The 12,213-nt window shown below is 45.3% G+C and overlaps 1 protein-coding gene across 11 annotated transcripts in view; it reads left to right on the top strand.

Moving 5' to 3' along the window:
- The window catches only part of LOC309523627 (putative G-protein coupled receptor 34), a 303,235-nt gene extending 301,906 nt beyond the window's left edge, over nucleotides 1-1,329 (top strand). For all 11 annotated transcript variants that reach the window (XM_082207603.1, XM_082207605.1, XM_082207598.1 and 8 more), the window contains one exon: nucleotides 275-1,329. In XM_082207603.1, coding sequence (XP_082063729.1) covers nucleotides 279-1,289 — 1,011 coding nt within the window. In that variant the 5' untranslated portion in view covers nucleotides 275-278 and the 3' untranslated portion in view covers nucleotides 1,290-1,329. The remainder of the gene's footprint in view (nucleotides 1-274) is intronic.
- The last annotated feature ends 10,884 nt before the right edge of the window (nucleotides 1,330-12,213 follow it).

Genomic DNA, 12,213 nt, shown 5'->3' on the forward strand with positions numbered 1-12,213 from the left:
AAATAACATGACTGCACTGTCAGGTTTCTTTACAAAAATGGCATCTAGTACAGCAATCAGATATGCAATTTCCACCTATGAGATCCATCTGGTTGAGCCAAACTGGCTCAACAAACTATTGCAGTGCCTTTCATTGCATAATAGGCAGATATGAATCAGCAACATGCCTGAGAAGTTACCAGAGATGTTTGCAGCTAAAGCAAAGATGGACCAAGTTGTTTGTGGAATCAGCTAATCATCTGCACCTTGGTCCCACCCCCCTTTTCTTTTGCAGAACTATGAATTTCCTTTCCCCTAATGACCATCTCCCAAGGAATGATTCTAATGGATCAACTTGTGAAATCCAAGATGGCTTTCTTGCAGGGACTCTGCCTGTGATGTACTCAGTCATCTCCACATTTGGTTTCTTCAGCAACATGCTGGCCCTCTGGGTGTTCCAGTTTGGCACACAGAAGACAAACTCCATCATGGTGTACATGAAGAACCTTGCCATCTCAGACCTCTTGCTTGCCCTCTGCCTGCCCTTCCGGGCTGCTTATCAAAATGAGAGTGGCCCTCCCATCCTGTGCAAAGTGGTTGGCACAGTCTTCTATATCACCATGTACATCAGCATCCTGCTCCTCAGCCTGATCTGCCTGGACCGCTACCTGAAGATCATCTGGCCCCTCCAGCAGTTCCGGATCCACAAAGTACCTCACAGCACTTCTGCCTCCAGAGTGGTATGGCTGCTCTGCATTGCCCTAATGCTGCCATACTTTTTCAACAAGGGCAACAGCAACGACCCCTGCAGCCACAAATGCTTCCACTTCAAGAAGAGAGGAGCTCTGGCAGCAGTGCTCAACATGACAGCCGTGCTCCTTTTCTTCTTCCTGTTGCTGTTTTTCCTTTACTCTTACAGCAAAATCTCTCTTAAACTCCACACAGCATCCTTAAGGAGAAGTAAGCGGATTAGCAGCAGAGCCACTCTGAAGATCTCTGTGGTCCTGCTCGTCTTCACAATATGCTTTGCCCCCTACCACGTGGTCCGAGTGCCCTACATCTTTGCCCAGGTAGGGGTCTTTTCTGCTGCAGAGAGTGTTCAGGCCCTCCACTTTGCCAATGAAGTTGTCCTTTGCATCTCAGCCCTCAACTGCTGCTTCGACCCCATTATTTTCTTTTTTCTGTCCAGAAATTTCAAGAGGGCTCTGCTGGCAGCCACCCATGAGAAACTGAAAAGAGCTCTTCAGAAGAACCCAGACATGTCAGGCAACAGAAAATCCATCACAGACTCCAGAATGCAGGAGAGCTGAGGTACAGGATGAGCGACTGGTTGTTGGGCAGTATGGAAGATATGCAGCAAATATGTACCACATTTCAAGGAAGCCAGACGCTAGGCTAGGGAATGGACATATATGCACAATCCAAACAGGGGTGCAGAAACCTCTTCTATGTGGCTGGAATGCATCCCATTGTTCAAAGGTAGGAGTCGCATCCATTGCTCCTTCTGCTTTTGCCTATAACCCCAGCCATCTCTGGTTTGTGGTTCCATGAGAGAATGCAGCCCTCAGGCTGAAAACGGCTCCTCGTCCCAAATTCAAGCAACTGAGTCCTATTACCATGCCTCTTTGTTTTCATATAGATTCAGTAATACCTTCCTTGGCTGGTGGCTTGTTTTTAACTGGTTTTAAATGTTGCCCTACAATGAAAACGTTGCATTTTTCTTTAAGACGTTGTGGTGGTGGTGGTAGGATCGAAGACCCAGTGCTGAAATTGTATGCTTAGTTACACCACACTCACAGGTTCAACAGTACATTCTAGGACCAGAGGCAGTTTTAGGGTAGCACAACAGCACTGTATATTGCATTGCAAGGGGTGCCACAAAAATGCTGCAGAATAGAGCGCAAGAAGAGTTTGTCTCACACAGGGCGCCACTGAAAGTTGAGAGCCCAAAGTCCGCCACTGCCAGGATGTATACGGAAAAAGCAGCAGCTACAGGTGCTGAAGCATAAAATGGTCAGTTACACTTGCATGTATCATAGGGTGGAAGCATGACTGGGTCACACTAAAAGCTCATAGTTTGGAAACCACTTTTTATCTGTTTTCCTCAATGGTTTCCCTATGAATTTGCCTGGCCTGGAGAACTCAGGCCTTCACAGAGCAACAGTATTTATAGTTCTGCCAATGCTTTACTATTCAACTAGCCTCTCTCCCTCCCACACTGAGATTCCAGTGCCTTTTTTGTTCTCACAAACTTTTAACTTGTTTGATTTTATAGTTTTAACTGACCATTGTTTGGTTTTTTTTGTCCTGCAAACTGTTGAAAGACTATTGTAATTAAGCAGTATATGCATTGTTTAATTAAATATATAAATAAACGACTGCATAATCAGAGAAATGTATATTTATGGATCATTTACCTTACTTCTGCAATTAAACAGGCATTTCTTTCAGTTTATATATATTATAATTGCTTCATATGGGATTACATATTTATTATTCTTCAAAGTAACAAGGAGAAAGTTTTATTAATTTTTTAAAAAATATTTTTATTTATTTTTAACATATATATAACATATTTATTTAGTATATTAATAGCTGCACAGAGCTTCTCGACTTTCCTCCATCCCATTGTCTGGTTTTTTTAATATCTATTTCATATTCACACACATTTGTATCGTCTCCATTCTACCTTTTCCCTTAGATATTTTAAACTTTAAACATCAGTAGATAGATCCATCTGTTTGACGATACAAGATTAATCTCAGTCCTGCTAGTGTCTTTAGATGTTTACAATGATTGTCTATATATTGAATAAATTTAGTCCAGTCACTCTGGAACGTTTGGTTGCTCTCGTTTCCGATTTTTACCGTCAACTTTGCTAGTTCTGCATAGTCCATCATCTTAGTCTGCCATTCTTCTATTATTGGTAATTCTTGTTGTTTCTTGTTGGGGGCAGTAAAGTCCTAGCTGCCATTGTGGCATACATAAACAGTCTCTTATATACCTTTGGAATGTCTTCTCCTGTCATACCTAACAAGAACGCGTCAGGGTTTGTACTCTCTTTCAGCCTCAGCCCTCTGCCGATCTATGCATTTGGTGTTTTGAATAAGAATAGCTTGCCTTCACTGTGGCATTTCTGGTCATATTTTGAAACCAGCATTTTCTGCATCTCTCTCTCTCTGCTAATAAAAAAAAGTGGCATTTCTTTTCAGAGCAGCTGGCTTGTGGCTTAATATTCCATTCAACAGGTGGTTTCATGTATAATGCAACCATAGCTTTCTCAGTTCCAGCTAACTTTCTGTAGATACAGTGGTACCTCGGGTTACATATGCTTCAGATTACATACACTTCAGGTTACAGACTCCACTAACACAGAAATAGTACCTCAGGTTAAGAACTTTGCTTCAGGATGAGAACATTTTAGCTAATTTAGTTAAATACCACCTATGCATCATTGCAAGGAGCAAGTTTTAGGGAGCATAAATGTCAGAATGCCTGAATACAAATTGGTGAGACATCGAACACCCTTTAAAAGTATGTTTGGCAGGGACATCGTTTCCAAGATTAAATGACAATAGTACAGCATTGAGTTCTGTTTAGCAGCAGCAACCGCTCTGTTTCTGATGTTCGGGTTGGGAATTTGATTGTGTATGTAACCAAAAGTGGCCCAACAAGGAATGAGCATGCTTGGATGACTTGAAATGGTGAGCGCTGTGCTGGCTTCCACCCATTTGTAGGGTGCAAGGCAAGATACCCAACTGAGCCAGAGTGCAACCTCAGCCGACAGGTGCAACCTCAGCCGATGTCAGACAGAGCCAATTCCTTCTGGTTTTTGTCCCTATCCTTCTCTTCCCTGCCGAAGGGCAACGTTGAGGCTAAGGAGGAGGAAGCTGACAGGCAGGGCAAGAAGGTAGTAAGTAAGAAGGTAGGCAGATGGGACCTGCCTGGAGACAGATTAAGGCTGTTGGAGCAGCGCCCCCATCGCCCCAATGGACTAGCCTCCTTTGGGTGAGTGACACTCATTGGGAAAGCAAGAAAGGGGGAATGCAATGGAGGAGCTGGAATCCTGAACAGGAGCATCGAATGCTGTTGATGTTTTGTTGCAGTTCCTACTTGTTTTGCCTATTTCCCTTTTCATCAGTCTAACCAGCTGCAACCCTCACATCTAGCAGGCCAGCTGATGGCCTTCTATGGGCTAGATAATTAATTTAATTTGTAGATTTATGCTCCGCCTTTCGATCAAGCAATCTGCAAAACAGCTGTCAACTGAATACAAATAAACATGCACAACCAAACCTATATCCAGAAGCTCTTGTTTGCATGGCTGCTGGCAGGTGCCTGTGTCCTTCCCCTCACTTCTACAACCCCAAGACAGATGCGGAAAGGGCAGCAGGCCAAAGGTGGAACATCTGCTTCGGACACAGAAGGTCCCTTGTTCAATCTCTCCTTCTCGATGATATAGATTTAAGGGGGAGTTTAGACCACATTCTGGTCCACTGAGTGGGGTTAATCTTGTTATTGGTTTCAGAACTCACAGGGGTAAGGAGTTCTGGTGACGTCTCTTCCCTGAGGCGTGGTTAGAAACTCTTATGGGAGTGGATTGACTCTAAGTGTTTCAGTCTGGTTTCGCTTTTGCGGAGAGAGGATGCAAGATGGGTGAGCTTTCACCAGGTTTGAAGTTATGCTGTTAAACTTCATGATTAAAGGCAAAGCAAGATAAGGAACGCCTTTGTGTCTGAATTTATTACTGCAATTGCTTCACCGCTGTGTTTATCTCTGCTACCGGCAAGAGGGAGAGGCAGGAAGGATTTTTGGATCAGCACGGACAGACAGCAGAGCAAAGAGATTGTCCTTGCCCTCTACGTTGACAAGCAGCTTCCCCCCTCTGGAAATAGAACAGGTGTTATTTTCAAAACAAATTTTGTAGCCCTGTTTCGCCAAAGCAGGTATCGATAACAGGCAACACTTCATCCCTGGTACAATGAAACACTCCAGCTCCGCCTGCAAAACAGAAACATATACATTTGCAGCATTAGAAACTTTCCGTTTTGTCCCGTCAGCTAATGTGACAGCAGTTCCAGTTAATACACACCCTTTTGTCTTTATCTGGGTTTGTTATTTCTGGAATGGCTAACTGTCTGGCACTCAGGTATCAGGATATCTGCTGGAGGGGCAACCCCCCCCCAACCTATACATAAATTCCTGCAACAGTGTGAGGAGGGGTGTTGAAGCACACAGCTTCCGACTTTGCAAAATTTACCGATACCATTGCAAATGTGTTGAGTTCTCTGATTAGGGAGGTTGCTGTGTTTATGGGGTCTGGTGTTCTGAAGGACTGTTTGTTCTAGCACTGGGAAAGGGGGGTGGGAATGAAAACAACCAGCAGCTTCTGCTTCTCTGGATGATTGACAGTGTTTCTCCTGAAAGAAGGTATGTGTGTGTGGAGTTGGCCTTTCTCCTCTGAATGGCCGAAGAGTACCCGTCCTCTGACTTCTAAAGAATAATAATCTCCAGGATTATTCCTGGTGTTTCCACATTAGGAGTTTACTCTGGAACTGCTGCACTTTGCTCCTTCATTTTGTTTACAGGGCATCTACACAACATTAGCATCAAATCATCATCATCTTGTTTCCCCAAGGTTTTCCTTTCTCTTTGGGGAACTCTGAAAATCTGACACAGACACTGCATGGGTAGATCACCCTAGCTACTTGGAAGATGTGTGGTTTTAAATGTGCATAGCACCATTTTAGTGGCAGGTTTTTGTTCTAAATAATAATAATAAGTCAGTGGGTGGTGTTCAATGCTAGTCACACTCAGAGTAGACCCATCAAAGTTAATGGAAATGACAAACAGGTTCATTAGAGTAGTGGGTTTACTCTAAGAAGGGCTTAGGTAAATATTGCCCCAACTTTAAAGTTGCACTGAAACACTCTTTCATGTAAACACTAATCCTTAAGAGATTCACATGATACACACCTAAATAAACTCGTATTTTAAAAACTGTTTTGAAATAAACACACATTTCTAAAAGGACGTGCTTGGTATACATGCAGAGACACACTGGAAAAACTGTTTCACTTCCACATTTGCATCTGTGCACATTGCTTACAGAAGAAGAGCAATGACCAGGCGACAATAAAACAGGAACAGGAAACCTCTAGCCTATGAGTCAAATTAGGCCCTCCAAGAGTCTTAATTAGCCACACAATGTTGTCATGCCCACGTGTCCCTGCTGGGTGCCCTATAATGTCAGATGTGGGAATAGGTAGAGGTGCAGCTGCAAATGAACAATCAAGCACATTAAACCATGGTGCCAATTATCCCTTGGCATGTGGAGCTTTTGCAATTGCCCTCAAATATAGCCCCAGTTACGGTTGGTTTCACTTGGGACCTCCCAACTGCTGCTCCTGAGTGGAGCTGATCCCTGCTAGAATCAGCTCCATTTGAGCACTCCCAAATGAAACCAATCCCAGGCCAGCTTGCAATTAGGGCCTAATGCAGTTCAATCAATTTTTATCCTCTCCCCAATGCTTTTTAACATCTTTATGCACCCTCTTGCCCAGATTGTCTGGAGCTTTGGGCTGGGTTGTCACCAATATGCTGATGACACTCAGCTCTATCTGCTGATGGATGGCCACACTGACTCGGCCCCGAACACACTGACCAGATGCTTGGAAGCTGTGACTGGATGGTTTCGTGGGAGCCGATTAAAACTAAATCCTTCGAAGACAGAGGTCCTCTGGCTGGGTTGGGATGGTATGGGGATGAGGGACCAACTCCCTTCTCTTGCGGGGGCCCAATTAGTGCCATTGCCTTCTGTTAAGAGTTTGGGTGTATTCCTTGACGCCTCCCTTTCCATGGAGGCGCAGGTTACACCAACAGCCAAGGTGACATTTTTCCACCTTCTCTGCATCAAGCAGTTAGTCCCTTACCTTTCCTGTCCCAACCTGGCCACAGTGATCCATGCGACGGTCATCTCCAGGCTTGATTACTGTAATTCACTCTACGCGGGGCTGCCCTTGAAGCTGTCCCAGAAACTCCAGCGGGTGAAGAATGCTGCAGCGAGGCTTCTCACTGGGTCTCTGCCATGGGAGCATATTCACCCAGTGCTTTTCAAGCTGCACTGGCTCCCGGTGGAGTACAGGGTCAGATTTAAGGTGCTGCTTTTGACCTTTAAAGCCCTTCAAGGTCTAGGACCCTCGTACCTACAAGACCGCCTCTCCTGGTATGCCCCACAGAGGACCTTAAGGTCCATAAATAGCAACACCCTAGAGGTCCCGGGCCCAAAGGAAGTTAGATTAGCCTCACCCAGAGCCAGGGCCTTTTCAACTCTGGCTCCGGCCTGGTGGAACGCTCTGCCTCATGAGACCAGGGCCCTGCGGGATCTGATTTCTTTCCACAGGGCCTGTAAGACAGAGTTGTTCCACCTGGCCTTTGGCTTAGAATCAGTTTGATTCCCTCCCCCTCTTTCTTTTTCCTTTCTCCTCCTGTGAAGAGGCTGCATCTTAATGTTTTAATGTTGTATTTTAATCTTGTTTTTAAATTGTATTTTAATCAACTTGTTTTTATTATTGGTTGTTAACCGCCCTGAACCCGGTCTTGGCTGGGGTATAAATAATTTAGTAGTAGTAGTAAAGGTAAAGGTACCCCTGCCCGAACGGGCCAGTCTTGACAGACTCTGGGGTTTGTGCGCCCATCTCACATCTAGAGGCCGGGGGCCAGCGCTGTCCGGAGACACTTCCGGGTCACGTGGCCAGCGTGACAAAGCTGCATCTGGCGAGCCAGCGCAGCACACGGAACGCCGTTTACCTTCCCGCTGGTAAGCGGTCCCTATTTATCTACTTGCACCCGGGGGTGCTTTCGAACTGCTAGGTTGGCAGGCACTGGGACCGAGCAGCGGGAGCGCACCCCGCCGCGGGGATTCGAACCGCCGACCTTTCGATCGGCAAGCCCTAGGCGCTGAGGCTTTTACCCACAGCGCCACCCGCGTCCCCAGTAGTAGTAGTAGTAGTAGCCAAAGGCCTTCACAATGAATAGCAGGAGACAAAAGCATGGCTTTCCTCTAAAATCAAACAACTGAAATCTATAAAGGGCTACAGCATAAAAGTTTACGAACACAAAATTTAAAATTAAGAATACATTTTTTATAAATTATCTGGGTGAATGCAAAAGCCCTACTTGCTGAGGCACAATGCGGGGAGAATGAAAGCTGCCACCTCGGAAACACCCAAGTTGTCATTTTTTGTTATGAAACCTTGGGTCCTAAGAGGGTGCCATTGTTGGATGATCTTTCTGATATAGGGTAGCCATGCGTCCTACTTTAGAGAGGAATCATGGAATTGGAAGGGACCCTGAGGATCATCTAGTCCAACCCCCTGCAATGCAGGGATATGCAGCTGCCCCATACGGGGATCGAACCTGCAACCTTGGCGTTATCAGCACCACACTTTAACCAACTGAGCTATCTTGTGAAGTTCTTAATTGGAGTATTTAAATACAGTATAGAGGGTGCTGTGCTGTGTTCAGATTATGGAAATGAAGTCATTTTCTTGCGAAACAAGAGGCAATGTTATATTTGGCTAGATGAGGTTTACCACAAGCTTCTGTGTGGTTTCTATGCAGAATTAATGTCATTGCAATAAAGCAAGCACTGCCTTGTTTTCACACACCCCAAATGTCACTTGTCTTTCATTTCTTAACTGTGCTGCAGGGAAAGGATGGGTGGGAAACAAGATCTGACCAGTAGGCCAGATCCTCAGCTGTCCTACAGTCCAAAGGCATGCTGCTGCTCATCTTCTCTAGGCTACTTCATCTATGCTAAGAAAGATGGTGAGGGTTAAAAATAGGTGTGCATGAACTGTGTAGAACAGGTAAGCGGAATCTAGCAGGGTTGATGGGCTTTGGGAGCCCAGGAACTTCCAGAGGGCCATAGGTTCCCCATACCTGATGTAGAAAAGATGAAAACTTCTCTCCCGTCTTGTAACATTTGGAATTTCGAGATCATTTAACAAAGCTGATTGGCAATAGGGTTCAGTATCAACAAGAGGAAAAAGTACTTTCCCAACACACTAAGCATAATTTATGGAATTTGCAAGTATAAGATGAGGTTGTGATAGTCGCAGGCTTAGAAAGCATTTGTAAAGGATTCTTAGACAGGTTCGTGGAGGACAACTGTGAAAGTGATTATTAAGCCATGCAGAAATAGTGGAACATGTGGCCCTCCACATGTTGCTGGACCCCCATCACCCCTGAGCACTGGCTGTCCTGGCTAGTGCTGATGGGAATTGGGAGTCCAGCAACATCTGGGAGGACCACAGGTTAGCTTACCTTGAAGTAAATGGATTTTGATCTGATGTAACAATCCAAGTTTTTGTGTTCTGCATGCTGTTTCCCAACAAAACTCTGCACATAGATTAACCCAGAGCTAGTGAAAAGGAACACTGAATTCCACCAGATGTATAATTTTACTTACATTTAGTTAGCTTCTGCCCAGTAGGGAGACAGCAAGCACCTAGGAAAGGCTTATTCCCTATTCTTGGCCCCCCGCCCCCCCCCCGATTGAGACAGAAATGGGAAAAGTCATTGGGGAAAGGTGAAAGAGCTTTCATCGTATCTACAGAAAGTTAGCTGGAACTGAGAAAGCTATGGTTGCATTATACATGAAACCACCTGTTGAATAGAATATTAAGCCACAAGCCAGCTGCTCTGAAAAGAAATGCCACATTTTTTTATTAGCAGAGAGAGAGAGATGCAGAAAATTCTGGTTTCAAAATATGACCAGAAATGCCACAGTTGAAGGCAAGCTATTCTTATTCAAAACACCAAATGCATAGATCGGCAGAGGGCTGAGGCTGAAAGAGAGTACAAACTACATCAGCCGTTTCTGATGTTATAATTTCCCTGTTTGCAAAAATGTGTGCAGGGAAGCGCCTAGGCAACAGCAGAAAGCACCGCTCTAGATCTGCATCTTGGAGCAAACACACTTGGCATTTGCCTTTCAACCTTCTTTTCTTGCTGCAAAACCAGGTTCCACTTCAGAAAGTCGCCAGCTTCTAGGCAACAGGCCTCAGGAGCACGTATGGCTGGTGGTGAGGTTTATGACTCAGAAAGATTCACAGAAAGATGGTGTGTTTGCATGAAAAGGTGCCTCCGTATTGGGCTATTGCATCACAATCAGCTTGATCATGATGTTCCACACTTTTTAAAAGAGCTAACACAAGCAGGGAAATTATGTGTGTTGCCCTACTCACTCCCCCAAACCTGAATGGTCCTGTATGCTAACAAATGTCAAATAAAAAGTTCATAGAGGAATTAGAACCATTTTAGGTCACTGAGGAAGCCCCACAAAGGGCTGAGGAACTTACACCCTCTAGATGTTGTTGCACTACAACTCCCACCAGCCCCAGCCAGCATAACCAACAGTCAGAGGTGATTGGAGTTAGGAGTCCAGCAGTTACTGTATTTTTCGCTCTATAGGATGCACCCGACCATAGGACACACCTTGTTTAAGGGGAGAACAAAGGGGAAAAAATCTCCCCCTCTCTGCTCAGCGCCCCTTCAGCGAAGCGGCAGGAGAAACGGAGCCCCTTCCATTTCTCCTCCCGCTTAGCTGAAGGGGCGCTGCGCAGCTCTCCCTCTCTGCTGAAGCCAGGAGAGTCTTGCTCTCCCGGTTTCAGCGAAAGGAACCCGAAGCCTGCAGAGCGCAGCGGGAACTCGCGCTGTGCTCCAAAGGCTTCAGGCGGCCATCCCTGAAGCCTGGAGAGCGAGAGGGGTCGGTGCGCACCAACCCCTCTCGCTCTCCAGGCTTCAGCGAAAGCAACGCGAAGCCTCCGAAGCACTGAAGCCAAGGAGCCTGCGTTCGCTCCATAGGATGCACACACATTTCCCTTTAATTTTTGGAGGGGGAAAAGTGTGTCCTATAGAGTGAAAAATACGGTATATTGAGGGTCACAGTCGACCAGCCGTACCAGACAGCAATGATGTGGTACAAGTACTAGCCTCCTGTGGTCTTCAAGTACCATACAAGTTGGTCACCAGCAAAGTGTCCAGAGCTGGTTGTTTCCAGCTGGTAGGGTTGGTAGGGTAATGGAAACAACCAGCTCTGGACACTTTGCTGGTGACCAACTTGTATGGTACTTGAAGACCACAGGAGGCTAGGCTACAATCTATACTCTTGCCCTGGATTTGTGTTTTCCCGGAGAAGCATTAAATGACACAAGTCTCCCCATCCTCCCTCACTTTCCGCTGCAGCAGTACTGTCCAAAATACATCACTTCTATGCAGAACTCAGCTTTAGATCTTTATTTTTGGCACTCCTGGAGGAATCTAGCAGCTTATCTTACTTTGATGCATGAAGGGAAAGCCACCAAGCACCAAAAATGCCAGGGAAGCACAGCATCACTTCCTGTTTACTAATACAGAGACCAGGCTTTCACAGCTGCTTAATGGGTCTCTCTCTCTTCAGTTTGGGATGTCAAAGTTCAGTTATAGCAATGACCCTGTGTACCTGATTCTGGTCATACCTCAGATCATGTGCAGAGGGGAGCTGCTTTCCTTTTCCCAGGAAAAAAAAAGTCCACTGGCCTAGCTAGCTGAAGCCGGTTGCCAACCCCTATTTGACAAAAAGGTGTTCCAGATACAGGAAATGGATTTGGCCCAGATCTTGCCAGATTCAGCAGTGGAAATATGTGAAACCACAGCAGACCTCTTTCAGCTCTTTCAACATCTCCCTCTGCCTGAGATTAAAAACATATAAAATATTTTCAGGCATTTACTCTCAAATACATTGTGATGCTAATTTCACAGAAACAGAAACATGCACAAAACTTTTTTTTTCTTTTTTAAAAAAGACTGAACTGCGTGAACTGAAGACATAGGCAAGGAGTCTGCATCTGAAAATAAGTGTTGCATTGTTAGCCATGATTAATAACTGAAGCATGGATGCAAATCCAATGTGGGCTGGGTGGCAGGAAGTTTACATTCAATTCAGGGACAGAAAAAGTGGGTCTTTAGATGCTACTTGAGGGGCTCGTGCAATGGCAGGTAATGACTTCCTGTGTCACCAGAAATAGCAGCCCTTGATATCCCAACTTTGTCCTGGCCAAGAACAGCAACATGAGAGGAAGAAGTCCCACTGTGCTGGTAGGACCCATAGGAAGGTACTCCTGGTAAATGGCTTACATTCATACCTCATCTGCACATACACAGAATCCTTTGTTTGTGGCCAAAAAAAGC

This window comes from Podarcis vaucheri (genome assembly GCF_965113315.1).
Source record: "Podarcis vaucheri genome assembly, chromosome: Z".
Lineage (NCBI taxonomy): Eukaryota > Metazoa > Chordata > Lepidosauria > Squamata > Lacertidae > Podarcis > Podarcis vaucheri.